This window comes from Hemitrygon akajei, chromosome 2 (assembly GCF_048418815.1).
Source record: "Hemitrygon akajei chromosome 2, sHemAka1.3, whole genome shotgun sequence".
Classification (NCBI taxonomy): domain Eukaryota; kingdom Metazoa; phylum Chordata; class Chondrichthyes; order Myliobatiformes; family Dasyatidae; genus Hemitrygon; species Hemitrygon akajei.
Window position 1 is genome coordinate 63,543,524 of NC_133125.1, and position 21,710 is coordinate 63,565,233.

Sequence of the window (21,710 nt, forward strand, 5' to 3'; positions counted from 1 at the left end):
AGGTCGAAGGGATTCGGCCCGAAACGTCGACTGTACTTTTCTCCATAGATACTGCCTGGCCTGCTGAGTCCCTCCAGCATTCTGTGTGGGTTTGGATTTCCAGCATCTGCAGATTTTCCCTTTTTTGTGCCTGAAGTAATGTTTTGGACTTAGTGCTTGTTTATCAAATTTCTACTTCTGGTACTATTTTCCTTTTACTGGAGTTCACCTTTGTACCTGTGCTCATGTGGAGACTAAATGTGGCATGAAGAGCCTGTAATGGCATACTTCTAGATTAGAACCTCTGCGGCGTTTTCCATCCGCCCTTGCATTTTCTTTCATCCATATGGGATTGATTTTACATTTACAACAACTTTGTAGCCTCCAGCTTTTCAGTGAGATGGTTAAAAAGCCCCTGTGGATATTCAAAGGTTCATTTTATTATCAAAGTATGTACGCAGAATACAACTGAGATTTGTCATCTCCAGATAGCCATGAAATACAGAAAAACCATGGAGGTCATTTGAAAGAAAATATATCAACCCCCCCTCCCCCCCCCCACACGAAAAAGAAACAGAACTTGTAAACCCCAAACCCATCAACCCCTCCTTCACACAAAAAATAACAGATTACCCACCTAGACATGGCAGCTAATACATCAAACCCCTAACCCATAAGCCTCTCCCACGCAAAAAAATCAGTGACAATCACATCATGCTCACATGAAAAAATACTAACAAGATCATCAGACCTCAAATCTCAAATTCCCAACCCCTCTGTCACCCACAAAAAGTAACATATTGCCACCTGCCAATCAGCAGAAAGAAAGAGAACAGAAAAACTGAAGGAGACCAATATAACCTACATTCTACACCAATGATCACATGTCTTGGAATTTCAGTCTTTCTGTGGGGAGCGACTGCCAACCTCTGGCCTGACCCATGAAGAGCAACCACTGACCCAGCCTCCTCTGTATTCGCCTCAATGTTTTCAGTCTTCCTCAATGCTCCATTTGCTGAGAAATGGAGTTGATTATGGCCCCATGCCCCATCTCCGGTCTCCAGATCGGTACAACTTGTGCTTATGGTCCTCTCATGGAATCCTCTTGGGGAGAGCAGAGTGCTAGATCACTTGATTGAACTCTAAAGTATAAGTCACAAAGTTCCAAAACACAATTAAGATCAAAAGACTAAGTAAAATAATAAGTTTTTAAAAATATGTAAAATATACAGTCCTGTGGTATAATCTCTTGGAAAAGCAAATATTGAGAGATTGGCTTATTATTGTTCCATGTACAAGGTGCAGTGAAGTAACTTGTTTTGCTTTTCTTTCATACAAATCAATTGATTACAATACTTCATTGAGAACGTACAAAGGAAAGCAGTAACATTGCTGAATAAGGTGTTACCGTTGGAGAAAGTGCAAGTAGACAATAAGGAGTAAGGTCATAACGAGGTAGATTGTGAGGGCAATAGTCCATTTTATTATACTGGAGGACTGTTCAATAGTCATAACAGTGGGATTGAAGATTCCTTGAGCCTGGTGGTACACACTTCCAGGCTTTTGTAACTTCCCAATAGAAGGAGAGGGGACAATGGCTGGGGTTGGTGATGTCTTTGTTAGCTGTTTACCAAGGCAGCAAGAAGTGTACACAGAATCTATGGAGGAGAGGCTGGTTTCCATGATGTGCTGAGCTGTGTCCATAACACTTTGCAGTTTTTGGTGTTTGTGGGTAGAACAGTTGCCATTCCATCCAGATGTATTGACTATAACTTGGTGAGGGTCGAAGAGATGTGACTATATTTTTCTGTACTTGAAAATGATTGCTGTCTCTTTGAACAGGCTTTTCTGTGGTTTGAGGGGAGGGAAGAAAAGAATTATTTTCTAATGTTTGTTGTCTACCCACTCTGTAAACACTAGGCATTTCCAGAATATACAAAATCGCCAGAAAAGTAAGTGATGTTTGAACCCTGTTAATTCAGCTCCCTCCCATGGCCATTTTGAGTAAAGTTTTCCAGCCGAGTTTCCAAAACAGGATGCAATGTTTAAATAAGAATAGTGGAACTCAAATAATAGTTTCAAGTATTTTGTCTATTAAGTGTTGATCTACTTGGTATTGGAGTCAATGGATAACTCTTCCCTATGGCTTGAGCTAAACTTAGCAAATGTAAGATGATTGTTGTTAGAAGTTGATCCTTTTAGCTCTGGACATTGCTGAAGGATTCTCAGTGCAGCGCAACCACCTTCAGCTACTTCGTAGGGAAGAAGTTGGGTTGGAGATGTTTACTGCCAAATGTACGGGGTTCAGTTGCATAAGAAACTCTTCAAATAATGATGCTGTCTGGATCAGCATGCAAGAAGAATGGAACAATATTTGGGTATGGGCAAGCAACATTTATGGCATAAAAGTAACAACCAGTGACTATCTTCAACCATGTGCCTTTCACTTTACAAGCATGAGTGTAATCGTTAATTCTAAAGAAATTTGATACTGGCAAGGATACATTGTATTCATTCTCCTTCCCTAAAGGTTCACTTCCTTGACCACTGGCAGCCCACACATTTTTCAAACAATGCATAAACAGCAGACCTGGGGAAAATTGCCGATCATGAGGGTGACTGGGTACAAATGTTGACGTTGTCAGTGATATCCAAACTTCCTAAAGTGTTTTTATTAATGTATTCACAGTTATAGGTGTGAATTATTGCCACTGGAAGTGAATTGGCCACGATCCTTGTAAAATTGCCAGGATTTTGAAAAGTGTCTTTACCAAACTACAAAAAAAATTGAAATCTACTAATTTGGCTGTTTTCATCCATATGTATAATCTTGAGCAGATTTTAGAAGATGACTACTTGTAGATGTCATAATTATTAATTTTGCATTTGCACTTATTTTTAGGGCCCCTGGTAATGTAGTTTTAAAACATTTCCAGCGTCTGTGACAAGGAATTCCAAAGAATTTTCAGCACACTTTAGCTGAAGGAATTCCTTCTCCTCATTTCTAAAGGGACACGCATCTATTTAAGGCTGTTCCCTCAGATTCTAGACTCTTCCACTATTGGAAACATCCTTTGCATATCTACTCTGTTTAGGCTTTTCAATAGTTGGTAGGTTTCAATGAGATCCCAATGTAGTCTTCTAAACTCCCGTGAGTACAAGCACAGAGCTCCTCATACCTATCATTCCTCTGGGCCCTCTCCAACGCCAACACATTCTTTCTTAGATATGTGGCCCAAAATTGTTCACAATACTTGAAATGCAATCTGACTAATGCCTTATAAAGCCTTAGCAATACATCCTTGCTTTTATATTTTGGTCCTCTTGAAATTAATGCAAACATTGCATTAACCTTTTTTTTTACAACCAACTCAACTTACAAGCTAACCTTAGAGAATCCTGTATTGGGACTCCAAGTCCCTTTGTACCTCTGATTTCTGAATTTTCTCCCCATTTAGAAAATAGTCTGTTCCTTTATTCCTTCTACCAAAGTGCATGACTGTACACTTCCCTCTGCTACTGCCATTTGTCACTACTTTGCCCATTCTCCTGTTCTTATTCCTATTTTTCGCCCATTGTCCTTTAGTCTTTCTGCAGGCTCCTTGCTTCCTCAACACTACTTGGCCCATCACCTATCTTTGTATTATCCACAAACTTGTCCACAAAGCCATTGATTCTGTCATCCAAGTCATTAACATATAACTCGAAAATGAGCAGATCCGACACTGACCCTTCTTCCTAGGCAATTTTTCATTGATGTTTAGATGGTCATTTCTTTTTTTGGCCTGCACCATTCTACTAGTTTGATGTTTAGCCATTCTCTTTGAATTAAGCTTAGCTCATTGACATTGACTCAGTGTGCAAAATGGCTTCTTCATATACTGTGTCAAATCTACAATTCCAGGTTGATAATTCTACATTGTGTAATTCAGTCATGTGTGTAGATTTCTGATGATTTAATTGGACTCTTTCCTTCTCCTTGCTTTCTTCCAGTTTCGGAAAAAGGAAATAATAAAGATGGAAATAGCTTCATTATTGTTCAGCTGAGATTAAGGAATTCTACAAAGATTGACCCCAACACTACTTTATTTGCAGTATCTTGATTATAGCAGCTAGTGAGGGAACCTGTGCTGTTCATCAATTTTTTTAAAAAAAATGCTGAAATGGATGCTTTCACTGTAAGGCAACATTCAATTTTTGATATACAATGAAACAGTTAATCCAGGTTTATGAGTAATCTTTGCACAGTATAGAAAAGAAAACATTGTTAGAAATTCATAATTTATACATGTAAACAGAAATTATGCAAGCTAAAGGTATATAAAATTATGATGGGTATTCATAGAGTGAGTGCAAGCAGGCTTTTTCCACCGAGGCTAGGGGAGAAATAAACCAGAGGACATGAGTTAAGGGTGAAGGGGGAAAAGTTTAAAGGGAACATTGGGGGGGCTTTTTCACACAGAGAGTGGTGGGAGTGTGGAATGAGTTGCCAGATGAAGTGGTAAGTGAAGGCTCAGTTTTAACATTTAAGAAAAACTTGGACAGATACATGGATGAGAGGGGTATGGAGGGATATGGTCCAGGTGTGGGTCGGTGGGACTAAGGAGAAAAATGGTTCGGCACAGCAAAGAAGGGCCAAAAGGCCTGTTTCTGTGCTGTAATGTTCTATGGTTCTAATTCTTGAAGATAGCACCCTTACTCTAACTTACCTTTACTTTCCAGCCCATTCTCTGCTTCTTGAACTATCAAGATTTCATCTTTCCTCTCCAAATGAGAGCAACATATACAAATTGTTTCTACAGGCACATGGATGAAAGAAAAATAGAGGGTTATGGGGTAGTGTGGGTTTAGCACAATTTTTTAAAGGATTATATGGGTTCTGTGGTTCAATTATTGTAACCATATGGGTAGCAGGGTGGAGATACTCCTCTACCAAAGAAGGTGTAAGGCGCTCCTTCCCTCCGCTAGCTTGGAGGTCACCCTTGGGTAAGGTGCAGCACCTGCTTAGCCATCCCCAATCAGGGTCACATGAAGCCATGGGAGCAGATGATGGATGGTCGTATGAGCAGCTGATGCATATCACAAGTTTTGATTATGTGACTACTGGCACCAGGCAAACAATTTCTGAAGAGTATTGATAATGGCTGGGGTCACTCATCTTGTAAAGACACTGCTCAGAAGAAGGCAATGGCAAACTACTTCTGTAGAAAAATTTGCCAAGAGCAATCATGGCCATGGAAAGACCATGGTTGCCCACGTCATATTACATGGCATATAACAACCAAACAATTGTAACCATGCTGAGGCAATGTGATTTAAAAGGGATGGGGGGGGAAGGAGAGGAGGGGTGGCATTACTGGTCAGGGATACTATTACAGCTGCAGAAAAGGTGGGTAATGTAGCAGGATCCCCTTTTGAGTTAGTATGGGTGGAAGTCAGGAACAGGAAGGGAGCAGTTACTCTACTGGGGGTATTCTATAGGCCCCCTGGTAGCAGCAGAGATACCAAGGAGCAGATTGGGAGGCAGATTTTGGAAAGCTGCAAAAATAACAGGGTTGTTATCATGGGTGACTTTAACTTCCCTAATATTGATTGGCACTTGATTAGTTCCAAGGGTTTAAATGGGGCAGAGTTTGTTAAGTGTGTCCAGGATGGATTCCTGTCACAGTATGTTGACAGGCCGACTAGAGGGAATGCCATACTAGATCTAGTATTAGGTAACGAACTGGGTCAGGTCACAGATCTGTCAGTGGGTGAGCATCTGAGGGACAGTGATCACCGCTCCCTGACCTTTAGCGTTATCATGGAAAAAGATAGAATCAGAGAGGACAGGAAAATTTTTAATTGGGGAAGGGAAAATTATGAGGCTATAAGGCTAGAACTTGCGGGTGTGAATTGGGATGATGTTTTTGCAGGGAAGTGTACTATAGACATGTGGTCGATGTTTAAGGATCTCTTGCAGGATGTTAGGGATAAATCTGTCCCGATGAGGAAGATAAAGAATGGTAGGGTGAAGGAACCATGGGTGACAAGTGAAGTGGAAAATCTAGTCAGGCGGAAGAAGACAGCATACTGAGGTTTAGGAGGCAAGGATCAGATGGGTCTATTGAGGAATATAGGGTAGCAAGAAAGGAGCTTAAGAAGGGGCTGAGAAGAGCAAGAAGGGGGCATGAGAAGGCCTTGGCGAGTAGGGTAAAGGAAAGCCCCAAGGCATTCTTCAATTATGTGAACAAAAGGATGACAGGAGTGAAGGTAGGACTGATTAGAGATAAAAGTGGAAAGATGTGCCTGGAGGCTGTGGAAGTGAGCGAGGTCCTCAATGAATACTTCTCTTCGGTGTTCACCACTGAGAGGGAACTTGATGACGGTGAGGACAATGTGAGTGAGGTTGATGTTCTGGAGCATGTTGATATTAAGGGAGAGGAGGTGTTGGAGTTGTTAAAATACATTAGGACGGATAAGTCCCTGGGGCCTGATGGAATATTCCCCAGGCTGCTCCACGAGGCAAGGGAAGAGATTGCTGAACCTCTGGCTAGGATCTTTATGTCCTCGTTGTCCACGGGAATGGTACTGGAGGATTGGAGGGAAGCGAATGTTGTCCCCTTGTTCAAAAAAGGTAGTAGGGATAGTCCAGGTAATTATAGACCAGTGAGCCTTATGTCTGTGGTGGGAAAGCTGTTGGAAAAGATTCTTAGAGATAGGATCTATGAGCATTTAGAGAATCATGGTCTGATCAGGGACAGTCAGCATGGTTTTGTGAAGGGCAGATTGTGCCTAACAAGCCTGATAGAGTTCTTTGAGGAGGTGACCAGGCATATAGATGAGGGTAGTACAGTGGATGTGATCTACATGGATTTTAGTAAGGCATTTGACAAGGTTCCACATGGTAGGCTTATTCAGAAAGTCAGAAGGCATGGGATCCAGGGAAGTTTGGCCAGGTGGATTCAGAATTGGCTTGCCTGTAGAAGGCAGAGGGTCGTGGTGGAGGGAGTACATTCAGATTGGAGGGTTGTGACTAGTGGTGTCCCACAAGGATCTGTTCTGGGACCTCTACTTTTTGTGATTTTTATTAACGACCTGGATGTGGGGTTCGAAGGGTGGGTTGGCAAGTTTGCAGACGACACAAAGGTTGGTGGTGTTGTAGATAGTGTAGAGGATTGTCAAAGATTGCAGAGAGACATTGATAGGATGCTGAAGTGGGCTGAGAAGTGGCAGATGGAGTTCAACCCGGAGAAGTGTGAGGTGGTACACTTTGGAAGGACGAACTCCAAGGCAGAGTACAGCATACTTGGTAGTGTGGAGGAGCAGAGGGATCTGGGGGTACATGTCCACAGATCCCTGAAAGTTGCCTCACAGGTAGATAGGGTAGTTAAGAAAGCTTATGGGGTGTTAGCTTTCATAAATCGAGGGATAGAGTTTAAGAGACGCGATGTAATGATGCAGCTCTATAAAACTCTAGTTAGGCCACATTTGGAGTACTGTGTCCAGTTCTGGTCGCCTCAGTATAGGAAGGATGTGGAAGCATTGGAAAGGGTACAGAGGAGATTTACCAGGATGCTGCCTGGTTTAGAGAGTATGGATTATGATCAGAGATTAAGGGAGCTAGGGCTTTACTCTGGAGAGAAGGAGGATGAGAGGAGACATGATAGAGGTATGCAAGATATTAAGAGGAATAGACAGAGTGGACAGCCAGCGCCTCTTCCCCAGCGCACCACTGCTCAGTACAAGAGGACATGGCTTTAGGTAAGGGGAGAGATGTTCAAGGGGGATATTAGAGGAAGGTTTTTCACTCAGAGAGTGGTTGGTGTGTGGAATGCACTGCCTGAGTCAGTGATGGAGGCAGATACATTAGTGAAGTTTAAGAGACTACTAGACAGGTATATGGAGGAATTTAAGGTAGGGGGTTATATGGGAGGCAGGGTTTGAGGGTCAGCACAACATTGTGGGCCGAAGGGCCTGTACTGTGCTGTACTGTTCTATGTTCTCCCCTTTTAACACTGTGAAGTGATTTTCCCCCCACCCTGGCTTTCTCTTTCCCCACATTTAGCTTCTAAACTGGAGGGTATGGTATTTCAAATTCAACCATGTGCTACAATGTAGGAGATTCAGAAAATAAATCTTTCAACTGAAAAGTGTGCGATGATCCAGTTTTCCTAAAACTACTGTTTTGTGGAGGACACCCCAATGTAATTCTTTCTTGTCTTGGAGAAATATCAAGTAAATCTTATAGACTTTTTTTGTACTCCAGGAGGTTTTGCTAAAGTAAAGCTGGCTTCTCACAAACTGACAAGGGAAAAGGTTGCTGTAAAGATAATGGACAAAGAATCACTTGGGGTAAGTTTGTAGAAGGTTGATCAAACATATTGTGGTTAAAGCCAGAAAGCTTGATATTCATTGTTCCAAAATTTTGAATCAATTAACACTATGTACTTATTTTACTTAGAATTTTTTTTTCATTTTTATCTTAAAAGAGTTAGGCTGGATTCAAGATAAGTCAATTAATTGTGTGTTCCCTTGATTGATAGGAAGACCTGCCTCGTGTTCAAACAGAAATTGAAGCGATGAAGAATTTGAGTCACCAACACATTTGTCGTTTGTATCATGTTATTGAGACTGCACATAAGATCTTCATCATTATGGAGGTAACCATCTACCTAAAGTAGGGGTTCCCAACCTGGGGTGCCCGCACCCTCGGGGTGCGAGATGGAATTTCAGGGGGTGCGACAAAGAGTGGCTTGTGTCCCAGAATGACGAGTCACGAGTCATCACTCAGCCAGCTACCAATGTGCCTTGAGAAGTGGTAGTAACGTTTGTACCAAGCACACTCCAGTCTCTCGCTGCCCGAGTCGAGAGAGACGTAAACTCACTCCAGTCTCCCACTGCCCGAGTCAGCATTGAGGATTCTCATCAGTGTTACCTGGGAAGTTACACCTTAGAGTCAAGGAGTCTCATCATTGTTAGCTAGAAGGTTACATTTCAGAGTTAAAAATCCTCTCATAATGCCAAAATCTTTATATATCCCGAATCAACCATCAAGTTAAGACTTCGCGTTAAAACCAAACCCACAGACAGTAGGTAAATTATTCAATTATAAAATTTTAAAAAGCCGCATTTTGATGAAAAAGCAGCTGAAGTCATTCATTCGTATTTGTCTCAATGCATTAAAGAAGTTTTTGAATTTTAAAGGTTTTTTTTCTCTTAAAAGGTTTTTTTCTTGAATCATTGATAATTTTGAATTATGTTAGTTGAGGAGGTATCATGGTTAGCACCGAGGATTTTGAATCGTGTGATGGGAGTTCATATCTCCAGTAATCATTGGAAATAGGTGTGTAAATTCAATAGAGAGTAGCCTAATAATTCACGTTGCGTCCCCGTAGCATTTCCACCTGACGATTTATCTTGGCTTAACCGCAGATAATATCGTAATATAATATTCGAAAGCGTATTTCTCGTGATACTTTGCTATAGGCGTGTCTGGTTGAGTAAAGTGGTCATCCCTGACTTAGATAGTTGTTCTCATATTAGCTCATATTTTTCCCTTCATTAACCCTTCATCATGTCAAAAAGAAGGAAATGGAATGATGACTATGTGTACTTTGGTTTCACTTGCACAACAGGAAATAATGGCTTGCAAAAAACCCAGTGCATTCTTCATAGTGTTGTGTTTTCCAACTCAAATCTGAAGCCATCCAAGCTTCAAGAGCACTTCAAGAACAAGCATGGTGGAGCTGATGTTGAAAGACATGATGTTGGGTCATTGAAAATCAAAAGAGCTCGTTTTGATTCACAAGGAACTTCCAAAATTAGGTTTTGTTTCTGTTGAAAAACCACTACTTCTTGCTTCATACCAAGTGGCATATAAAGTGGCCAAATCCAAGAAGCCCCATACAATTGCGAAAGATCTCATCAAGCCATGTGCACTGAAAATGGCAACAATTATCCTGGGCAAAGAAGCAAGAAAAAAATTTGAACAGGGGCCCCTATCAAATAATGTCATTCACAACCGAATCAGTGATTAGAGTGAAGATATTTTGGACCAAGTCATCTCAGATGTCAGAGCTAGTCCTCTTAAAATCTCTATTCAGTTGGATGAGTCAGCTGATGTCTCCAGTTGTAGTCAACTCATCATATTAGTGAGGTATGTCAATGATGGTGCTGTGAAGGAAGATTTCCTGTTTTGTAAAGATCTGAAAACAAACACAACTGCAAAGGATGTGATGCAGCTGGTGAAAGACGTCTTTGCCAAACGTGGTTTAGATATCAAAGTCATTGGTTCTGTGTGCACTGATGGGGCACCTGCAATGCTTGGAAATAAATCTGGCTTTTCTGCGTTGATGAAAAAGGAGATTCCAGACTTGCAAATTATCCATTGTTTTCTTCATTGGCATGCTTTGGCATCAAAAACATTGCCTCCAAATTTGAAGAAAGTCATTGATACTTGTGTGAAGATCATCAACTAGATCAGGGGGCGTGCTTTGGACCATCGCATCTTCAAATCATTTCGTGAGGATCTGAGAAGTGAGCATTCAGTTTTGCTTTTCCACACTTTGTCCGTTGGTTGTCATGAGGACAAGCTTTAACCCACTTCTTTGAACTGCGGGAAGAAATCAAAGTTTTTCTGAAGGAGCGTGAATGTGATCTGGTTGGGGCAATGGAATCACAGGAATTTGCCCAAGTTCTGGCTTACTTAGCTGACATTTTCACTCGTATGAATGACCTGAGTGTTTCTTTTCAAGGAAAAGGGATAAACATATTGAAGGCTTGTGAAAAGTTGAATGCCTTCAAAGAAAAGTTACGTCTTTGGCGTCGAAGGATGGAAAGAGACAGTCTCTCAAATTTTCCTTCACTAGAAGAGATGGTTTATGATGCTGGATCCATAACTCCTACTGTGCGTGAAGAAATTGTGGCTCATTTGGAAATGGTGTCAGAATCGTTTGATGGATATTTTGCTGCTGGAGACCTGAAGATTTCAGAAGAATGGATCATGAATCCATATTCCTACAACTTGGAGAAAATGTCAGATGATGAAGAGCTGAAGGAAGATCTTATTGATTTGTGGACAAATCGAGCTCTTGAAATGCAATTTGAAAGCAAGACTTTGGAGGAGTTTTGGTGTGCAGCACTGGATATGTTCCCAAGACTTGGTGGAAAAGCACTCCGTGTCCTCACTCCATTTGCAACAACATACTTATGTGAATCTGGATTCAGTTCTCTTTTGTCAGTCAAGACAAAATCTAGGAATCGCCTGAATCAACAGGCAGACCTGCGGATTGTAGTCAGCAAGAAAGTTCCACGTTTTGACAAAATCATGATTGAGAAGCAGGAGCAAAGAAGTCATTGAATTTTATGTTCACAATTGGGATTGATTTTACTGTTTACAATTTTTTCCGACTAAATTAGAATCTAATTGCTCAGTTTATATTTGCATTTTATGCACTGAATTAAAAGCTTATTTTTTTAAGTTCAATTTGTTCACCCGCAGTATTGTGGTTCAAAAATTAGAAATTAGACTTCTTCATCTTCAAATGTGATATTACTTTTGTAGGGGGTGCGAACATTAATCAAACATTTCCTAGGGGTGTGGGGCATAGAAAAGGTTGGGAACCACTGAACTAAAGTAACTGAAACTGCATGCATGTAGTTTCAACTCAAATCTCTGCTTTAAGTTAGATTTATTGATGAAAATGTTGAAAAATTGATGTGATTTGAGTTCCATTCCTTTCCTAGATGAATGGGGAATAAACATTTGCTTTGAAGTTCAAATGAAATTTACTATCAAGTTGCATACACATTAACATATACTACTTGGAGACTCATTTTCTTGCAGACATTTCCAGGAAACATAAATACAATAGAATATATGAAAAACCTTGCATAAACAAAGACTGACAAACAAGTAATATGCAAAGAAAGACGGACGTTATATTTTTTTTAAAACTGAAAATGTGTGTTGTAAAAAAAGTCCTTAAAAGTGAGTCTGTAGATTGTAGTAGAGATGTGGTCAGTGAAATTATTCATGCTGGTTACAAACAAAAAAAAGTGGAAAAAATACAGTTCCCTCATCTTTTCCTAGCATGTCCTTGTTTATTGACTTCCTAATTCTCTTAACTAAACCCTAGTTTGCATTTCCAATTTCCTATGTGTATCTGTTCTGCCAAAATTAATTTTGGGATGAAAATTGTACTAATATATTTAGTAGAAAACAATTCAAAGTATTCAAGTGTATTCAGATTGTTGGGATAGGTGAGTTTATGCAAGGGATGCATTTCTGCTGAAGCCTGATCAGAAGAGTGGCGCAGTTTAGTTTGGCACCACCAGTGAAGCTATAGTGCAGGTTTTGAACCAAACTTGGTAATTTACCATTCCTTCAGATTTTAATTATCGCAAATCATTTTCCTTGTCTTTGCCTGTGATGCTTAATGTCTCACTTTCTGAATGAGATTTAACATTGAATTTAAATTAGTTAACTTGTGCCTTTAAAGTTTTGACTGGCTAGAATTTATTCTTTAATCAAATCCATTAAATATCTGAAACTGTAGAATGTAGAGTCCTCTATATTTGAAATTTGATTGCACTGAATTCAATGGAAGCAGATAGTAAGGAATATGTTGCATGAATCAGTTTTTAACCTCATATCCCATTGAAGATACTCCACCCTGGTTGAAGATACAGACAGGATTCCCTGTAGAGGTTGCTCTTTTTTCAAAATTGATATTCAATGCCTATGTTATTGCTTAACAATGCCTATGTATAGCTGAAACCATAACAAATATCACTTCATTTGCTGTAGATCAGTTTAATAAATTGACAGCCTGGCTTCCTCAAAATATTCTTTGTTATTATTGTAAGGAATAACATGTATCCCATGTCACACTTTTTTCATCATAACACAAGGCTAAATGACTGAAATTTGGCTTCCATCTTGAAACTGTAAATTTTTAATAATTTTCATTTGTGCTTTCAAGTTCTGACATAACTTCATTCTTTTTACTGTTATCTCCAACTTATGCATTCTTCTGATTCTGGCTTTGTTTATTCCTGATTTTAATCACTCAGCATTGATGTATGTTTCTTCAGCTGCCCTCACCTCTTAAACACCTTTTTAAATTTTTATGAACCTTAACCACTCTTACAAAAAGCTCTTTTATCTCTTTTATGTGTCATAATATCACTTTAATTGGCTTGTCAAGTTTTGTTCGATAACATTCCCTGTGAAGTACCTTCTCTATTAAAGATATTGCTGAAATGTAAATTATTCCTTTGCCTGAGGCAAGTCCAGTTTATCACAGAGCACATGTTATAATAGCCTGCTGGCAGTTACATTTGTAACCGCTTGAATTTAACAGGTTTCTCACTAGGAGATGGGCAAATGGCAAGTGCATATAGTTGATTACTTTCTTAACAGACACCTGCAAATCCAGCTGCTTTCTGATGTAATGCTGAACCCTCCTATAGCTTCTCAGACCTGTAGAATTTCCTGATCCATGCATCAAAGGCTAGGTAATGACACTGGCAATCAGATGAGCTGATGCATTTGGACTATTGAATGGAGGCACACTCATGCTTTCTGTTTACCTGACTGTCCCATCCTTTGTCCCAAGTGTCCAGACCTGATCCTAGGCTATCATAGGCCTGATCTCAAGAGTCCTGCTCTGCTAGATTATTTTTTTCCCCATTATTCTCTGAGCCATTTGACCTCACCAGTTACAAGTGAACTATGAGTGTTTCTTCACTGCAATCAAGACTGTTTGGGGCAGAGCCAATCACAAATGGTCAGAAAGGCTTTGGTAATAAGCTGGAAATCTAATCCTATTCTCTGATTGCTCATAGGAGCATGTTGGAGGGAATTGCATCATCCTGATGGCATTAATCTGGTGATCTGGAATGATCACTACTCATCAGATGACCTTGCCACAGACATTTGTAAGAATCAAGCTGCAAAATCATGCTTCGAGAGCACTAATAATTGCATACTTTTAAAAACATAATCTTTGTGCTCAACATTCTTTCACTTTATTCCAGTACTGCCCTGGTGGAGAATTGTTCGACTACATTATTGCAAAAGACCGTTTATCAGAAGAGGAAGCTCGAATTTTTTTCCGACAGATTGTATCGGCTGTAGCTTATGTTCACAGCCAGGGCTATGCTCATCGAGATCTTAAACCGGTACGTATTTATAAGTTACCTTATAAATCACCAATAATCAAATTGATTGAAGTTAATATATCAAGTTTCTTATAAGGAAAGCTGCAATGCTGGCAGTTGTGTTTAGAAGTACTAATGGACAGAAGGTCAACTATGTACTGTGAAAGGAGAATTGTACATGGCTAAATATGATTCACCTGACTGAAGGTGTAAGATGAAGGTTGTGTTTATGCAACAATCAGACAGTTTTTGTAATAATCAGAAAGCAAAAAACTGCAGACATTGAGAAAGTGAAGTAAACACTAAAGTTCTATTAATACTCAGCAGGTCAGGTAGCATCTGTAGAGAGAGCAATATCTGAAACACCAATATAGAAGACTGAAGGGGTACTGTGGAACAGGACGGCTTTGCCAACAGACTTGACGTGTTGAGAATTTCTAGCATTTTCTGTTTTTACAACAAAATTAGAATTTCTGATATCATTTTTTCAGCATGGTAGGATTGGAACTCAGGCTAATGGGTTACTGCTCCAGCTCCACAATGATTATTTCTTTAATGATTATTTACTCAGGTGCACACAAGCACATTGAAAGAAATTGCACACTACTGAATAGAGGCATATTGGTGACATTAGACACTAATTCACTTTGAGAACATGATGCCATGTTTACCATTGTCTTGATCCACTAAAATCCTTGAGTTGCCTTATGGCTTTATTTTATTGAATTTTGTGATTTATGTAAAACTAATTACCTTATAGGATCAAGTCATTTCATGGTCACTTTCAATTTTATCTTATTTAATTAACTAAAATGTAAATTCTCTAACTGTCGTGGTGATACTTGAACATGTTTCTCAGTTGGCTCTGGATAATCATCCTAATAGTTTAACTGCTGTCCTTGTTAATTCCTGAAAGGTTGAGTGTCATATTAACTTGAATACACTGTGGCATGATTATTTTTTCATCACCTTTCATCCTCATTTTCAGGTCGGATACACATAGAGTTTTCATGCTAATGTTTAAAATACCTTTTAGAATATACTTTCAGTATTAAAATGGACATCTCTGTAGTAAATTAACTGACCAGTGTAAATCTCAACAATACATACTTCAATATAATAGAATTTGATAGTGAATTTAAGAAAGAGCAGGGGAAATTTAGGCTCAAGGTTTAAACCAAATCATTTAGTTTACGAACAGTAATCATTTTAAAAATGACTTTTCTACTATTCCTTTCTGGCCTCTTTTTAAAGTGGTGAAAATGACGATTATAGTTTGTCCATTCACGTTGCAATATGATGATGTGTATTCATTCACCTTGATCATTGACATTCCTTGGGAAACATCCTTTGCAGACACAATTGACGGTTACAGCAATGTTGTTCCCTACATTTTAGGATAAGAGATTTAACTGTGCTTGCAACAAGGGAAAAGATCCAGTTGTTGTTAGGAGCAACAGTATTTGGAAGGAAAAGATGGTCCTAGTGTGGAAATGTCTAGAATTGGAATTCTTAAATAAATTAAGTTGCTGGGCTTATTAACCAAACTTTGCAAGCTGGCACTAGGCAAACTGAACAGGAAATGTAACAGCTAAAGGATTTTGCAGGAGGGAGGGAGATGGGGTGGAATGATTCTCTCATGAAGTATTTCCTGCAGAATTGGGACAGGAAGGAATTGCAGCTGCATCAACAAGCCTGACCTGATTAAGATAGATTGCTAAAAGGTTAAATAGGGTTGTGTGATGCGGAGAAATAACTGAACTATTTGTCAGTAGACTCTTCATGGAACTTAGTGTGACCCAGGTTAATTGAGCCCAAAATTGTAATGTTAGAAAGTTCTACCTGCAGAAGGATGAAAATGAGGTTTACTTTTATTTTTTTTTAAAAAATAAAAACACTATGCGAGGGAGGGGGCGGGCTGGACACAGGAAGGACAAGGAGAGAAATGCAGCATTGATTAGAAGCTGAAGACATGATCTGTTAAGAGTGGAATTAGTAGTGAGTATCTTTACCCTACTAACTTGAAATCCTCAGGATGAAATCCCTGGAGGAGAGATAATAGCAATAAATGATTTATTGAAGCTACAGCTATAAAACGCAGCAGCTTTAACGAGACAATATCGGCAGAGACCAGTGTCCAAAATCCCTACAGTGTAGTTGTGAATTAGTTCTGCAAAATCATACCAAGGCATTTGGTCAAGTTTTGTACAAGTTTGTGAATTGACTTGCTGTGGATGATCAACTATTTCATCCAACGAACCAAGATGGCCAGCCACCCAGATAAGAACCAGCGCGGGAAGGAAATGTGTAATGACGCAGAAGATTTAATACGGTTGGATGTATAAGATATTTTCATTTGAAGAATCTGAATTTGATTTTCTGCAAAAACTGATTATTTTTGTACAGACTTTGATAAGTTACTGAATGAGATTTACTTTATTTAACAGTTGTGATGTTGGAGCATTTGTGAAAGGAGTTAAACTGTATATATAGAATTTTTGAAATTGAATTTAAACTTGTAGATATACTGCCTGGAACTGAAACTGAAGTTAACTATAATACTTGAGAATAGGGATTATATTTGGTTTTCTAACTAACTAGGGAAAAGTAAAAAGGGAAGTTTAGTCTGTAAACTTTTAAATACGGAATAACACTAGATCCAATTAGTTCGAGAAATTGGAGTAACAAAGGTTATTCTAATGAACATCACTGATGCTAACTAAACAGTTATTTGGCTTTTGTTGATATCTAAGATTTGGAATGTCGTCAAGTCACTTTTATTGTCATTTCAACCATAACTACTAGTAAAAATGAGACAACGTTTTTTCAGGACCATGGTGTTACATGACACAGTACAAAAACTAGACTGAACTATGTAAAAAAACTACACTAGACTACAGACCTACCCAGGATTGCATAAAGTGCACAAAACAGTGCAGGCATTACAATAAATAATAAACAGGACAATAGGGCAGTAAGGTGTCAGTGAACAGAATGTTTGAATTTTGAATTGTTCTTGCACATGTAGATATTTTGTACGTATTGTTTTTTCCTTATAAACAAAACCTTATTTCCAGAAATGTGTGGTTTCTATTCACTGCCTCCTTCTGATACCTGAATTCTCCTGATGGCCTATTAGTACCAAGTGTAATTTGATTTTCTCTAAAGAGTGCAACGACTAGTCACACACGATAAGACTGGTGCTACACAGGTGTTACATTAGTCAAACAAAGATAGAACCATGGAACATTACAGAACAGTACAGGCCCTTCAGCCCTCCATGTTGTGCCGACCCATATAATCCTTAAAGAAAGTACTAAACCCACACTACCCCATAACCCTCTATTTTTCTTTCATCCATGTGCCTGTCCAAGAGGCTCTTAAGTACCTCTAATGTTTTAGCCTCCACCACCATCCCTGGCAAGTCATTCCAGGCACTCACAACCCTCTGTGTTTATTTAAAAAAAAGAAAGAAAGAAAGAACAAAAAACCCCTATTGTCTCCCCTAAACTTCCCTCCCTTAATTTTGTACATATGCCCTCTGGTGTTTGCTATTGGTGCCCTGGGAAACTGGTACTGACTATCCACCCTATCTATGCCTCTCATAATCTTGTAGGCCTCTATTAAGTCCCCTCTCATTCTTCTACGCTCCAAAGAGAAAAGTCCCAGCTCTGCTAATCTAAGATAAACAAATAACTTTAGAGTTAGAACAAATGATGCACAGTAGCGTAGTGATTAGCACAAGGCTTTACCGTATCAACACCCCAGGTTCAACTCCTGCTGGTTCCTGTAAGAAGTTTGCATGTTCTCTGTGTGGGTTTCCTCCAGGTGCTCTGGTTTCCTCCTACAGTCCAAAGATGTACCAGTTGGTAGGTTAATTGGTCATTGTAAATCGTTCCATGTTTAAACTAGGATTAAATTGAGGGATTGCTGGGTGGCACGGATCAAAGAGCTGAATGGCTCTATTCCCTGCTGTATCTCAATAAATTACAATTACTGTGCAATTCACATGTTTGAAAAACTTCAGGCAAAAAGCAGAAAGCGATCTTTTGTTAAGATATCATTTTTATATAGTTTGTTTCATTTCTTGTAAGTGTTTTTGAAGTACATAGTGCTAAAACTAGCTACAGACACAATATAGCTAGGTTACAAATGATCCAAGTTACAAAACTTTTTGAAAAGGTATGCAAGTCAAACAATGAGATGCAATTAATTTGTTGGAAGGAGATGCCAACAGATGTGAGCAGGCCATATAAATTTTTTTTTGTAGGCAAAAATGTAGAAGAGAAAAGAATTTCAAGAATTTGGCAGCAAATTCAGGCTGCAAGTGGGGCATAAAGTGATGAGGAAAGGTGATGTGGTCTATGTTTCTATTGATTAAGCGTTGGGATACACAAAGATTAAGTCTGCAAATATACAGTACCTGCAATAACTGGAGATTTTAAAATATTGGAGAAAACAGAACTCCAAACTGAAAAGCAGTGGACTTTCTTTACAATGTATTTGCTAATTTTCTGCAATAGTATGTTCTTAAACCAACATAAAAGACTATCTTTAATTTTCAACAAATTATGAATCAGAAAAAAAATGGTAAATAATTGTTTTTTTAAAAAGTGGTTCTGAGAAGAAAGCAACAAGGTTGTGACAGGGAAAGTTGTTAAAGGGGAACCTGCAGGTGTGATGTATCTATATTTCCAAAAGGCATTTAACGATGTGTCACAAGAGGCTTTTGCATAAGTTAAGAGCCCAAGGTATTGGAAAAAGTGTTTTAGCTTGTATTGAAAACAGATTGTCAGATTGAAAATAGTGGAAACAAGTTTGCCATTTACAGGCTGGATGTAGCCCAATTGGCCCTCGGTTCTTTATTATTTACAGTAATGACCTGAAAGATTCAAAGTTTCCCAATGGTACAAAAAGGGTGGATGAGCATGTTATAATGACTACATTGTAATTCTGCAATAGGAAATAGATTTGTGTGATTGGACATAAATTGGATTAGTTCTATTTTCTATTAAGATTGTAAAGTTGACAGGAATGCAGAGCCTAGCTGCTATTCTGCCTCTTTAAACTAGGGACACCAAAACTAGTATATTTTGCTTCACTCACAAGCAATAGAACTCTCGTAATATTGTCAAACTCACAGTGCTTATTTTTTGTGTATGTTAGGACCCTGGTTATCATTTGGGTAATTTTGACTTTGGAAGAAGTAGGATTTTGCCAAGGCATGAACAATGTAGGTGATGTCTCTTAAAAGTTTTTGCAAATATTTAAGTAATGAGGGTAGTCAAGAATAACTATTTAAGTTGAATTCCTAAACCACTTAAAGACTATTGATCTGGAATTGTTTTCTGGACGGAAAACTCAAATGGATTGCCAGCAGACTGCTTGTCAACAGTTATATTATGGGTGCCTCTTTTTTTCTCTTTTGACACCTTGACTTTGCCACTCTGAAATAGGAATATGAAAGCAGAACATTTCTAGAACAACATGTGGTACCTATGTGAAGGTCATTTTAGCAAAATGCAATAACTTAAAATCAATTTGATGGGACAGAGATTTGCAACAGTAGAACATGTAGCTGTAACGAAGCATTCTACTTTACATGTTTTAGATGAGCAGAGTTTTCTGATTCTAAAAGCTAATCCTAGATGTAAGATAAACATTTCAATTTCTGTATTTGTGACATTATCTAGTATTCTTGAACATAGGAAAATCTACTAATTGATGAAGATCATAATTTGAAACTGATTGATTTTGGCCTGTGTGCAAAGCCCAAGGTATGTAGAATCTTTTATAGTTCCAAACATTTATTCTTCATTTATTTTTCCAAGGCAGCTGACGTATTTCTTCCTGTCAATATAAGAACTATTTTTTTTTACCTACTATCCCTTTTTCTTTGCTTCTCTGTGCACAGTTGACCTGCTGAAAGTGTCTCAGAATATCAAAGGCACTTCAACAAATTACACAACTATAGCATTTTCTGCCTGCCTGCCATATATGTTCACACTATGGGAGAAATTCTCTTGGTTTCATCAATGTGTTCCTGGTACCCAGATTAATTTTCTTACCTATGTGTAATGAAGGATCCATCATCTGAAGCCAATTAGCATTTTCACTTTACACAGATACCACATGCCCTGCTGAGACTTTCCATTATTTTGTTTTTATATTGCTTACCTCCTTGTTTTGCTGTACTATAAAGAATCCACATCGGGGAGTAAAGTATCAATAGTGAATAAAATTAAGGGAATGTGTATTGAATTATATGAAGATTTGAAGAATATGTATTGTTGGGGCAAATGCAGACATTAACTTACAGATTCTCTTTGCTGTAGGGTGGTTTGAATTACCAGTTAACAACTTGCTGTGGTAGCCCTGCCTATGCAGCTCCTGAACTCATTCAAGGCAAAGCTTATATTGGTTCTGAGGTAAGTTATGCATTTTATTAGTGTATTTTTTATTTAAATACTATAATTTTAGATAGTATTTTATTCCAGTCTTTCCTCATACTGGTTATCCTTTTGCTCCTTTAGTGCATTCTTTGATGTATTCCATTCTCTCCCAGGAATCTCTATTGGATGCTCAGTCATGGCAGAAGTTCAATGTAGTGTAAAATCTTCCAGTCAATGAATGATAATTTTTAATTTGTTTTAAGTCCTGCTTTCTGTCATTTCTTCCAAAAACATCTTTGTTTTCCAATGATATGCAAGGTAGCAAAGTAAAAATACTCTTATTTAAGAACACGAGAAAATAGAAGCAGCAACAATTCACTCATCTCCTCAAACCTTCCCGCAATGTACGTGATTATAATCTGATCTGCCCAAAGCTTTTTCTCAAGTGCCAGTCCCCATAGCCCTCTAACCCTCATTTTCAAAAATTTGTCGTACTTTTTTAAAATAAGTCTTCACAACCACAATGGTTAGGATATTTCAGATTTGTCAACCACTACGAGAAAAACCTGCATATCTTAGTTTTAAATGATTGCCTTCTAATCCTTAAACGGTGTCTCCTTGTTTCACATGGAAGTGAGAAGAAGTTTTTAAAAAAAATCTTTGGACCTCTTAATGTTTCATCTATAGTCACACAATAATACAAATTTAAGATGAGGTTATTCTGTCCCTTGGGGATGCTCTGCCATTCAATAAGGTCATGGCTGATCTAACGATTCTTCAATTCTTATTCCATGTTTCACCTGCTTCTTTATTAACAATCTATCTTGCTCTCTCTTTAAAATATTGAAAGCTGTTTCTTCCATCACCCTCCGAGGAAGAGAGTTACAAAGTCTCATGCTATTCAAAACAAAAACCACCTCTGTATCCTAAATTGCAAGCACTTTATTTTTATGATCCCGCCCCAGTTCTAGATTCTGTCTCAAGTGGAAACATCCTATCCACACCCACCTTGTCAAGATTCCTCAGAATCTTCTATTTTCTCAGGTTCTCTTTCACCCTCTAGCTTGTGAGATCTAGAAAGAAGATGCATTTTTAAAAAATCATTATTATTAGGTGTGGCAAGGATGATGTAATTTCATGAAGGAAAAATAACAAGTGGATTTATGGATTTTCAAAAGCCATTTGGTAGGGCAA

At 38.5% G+C, this 21,710-nt stretch overlaps 1 protein-coding gene across 4 annotated transcripts in view; it reads left to right on the top strand.

Moving 5' to 3' along the window:
- The window catches only part of melk (maternal embryonic leucine zipper kinase), a 93,775-nt gene that overhangs the window by 17,769 nt on the left and 54,296 nt on the right, over positions 1–21,710 (top strand). For 2 of the 4 annotated variants that reach the window (XM_073023995.1, XM_073023979.1), the window contains exons 3-7: positions 8,228–8,313; positions 8,505–8,621; positions 14,002–14,145; positions 19,833–19,901; positions 20,460–20,552. In XM_073023995.1, coding sequence (XP_072880096.1) covers positions 8,228–8,313; positions 8,505–8,621; positions 14,002–14,145; positions 19,833–19,901; positions 20,460–20,552 — 509 coding nt within the window. Of the gene's footprint in view, positions 1–8,227; positions 8,314–8,504; positions 8,622–13,807; positions 13,903–14,001; positions 14,146–19,832; positions 19,902–20,459; positions 20,553–21,710 lie in introns of those variants that run through there. The other 2 variants (XM_073023986.1, XM_073024004.1) reach the window with 2 other exon arrangements.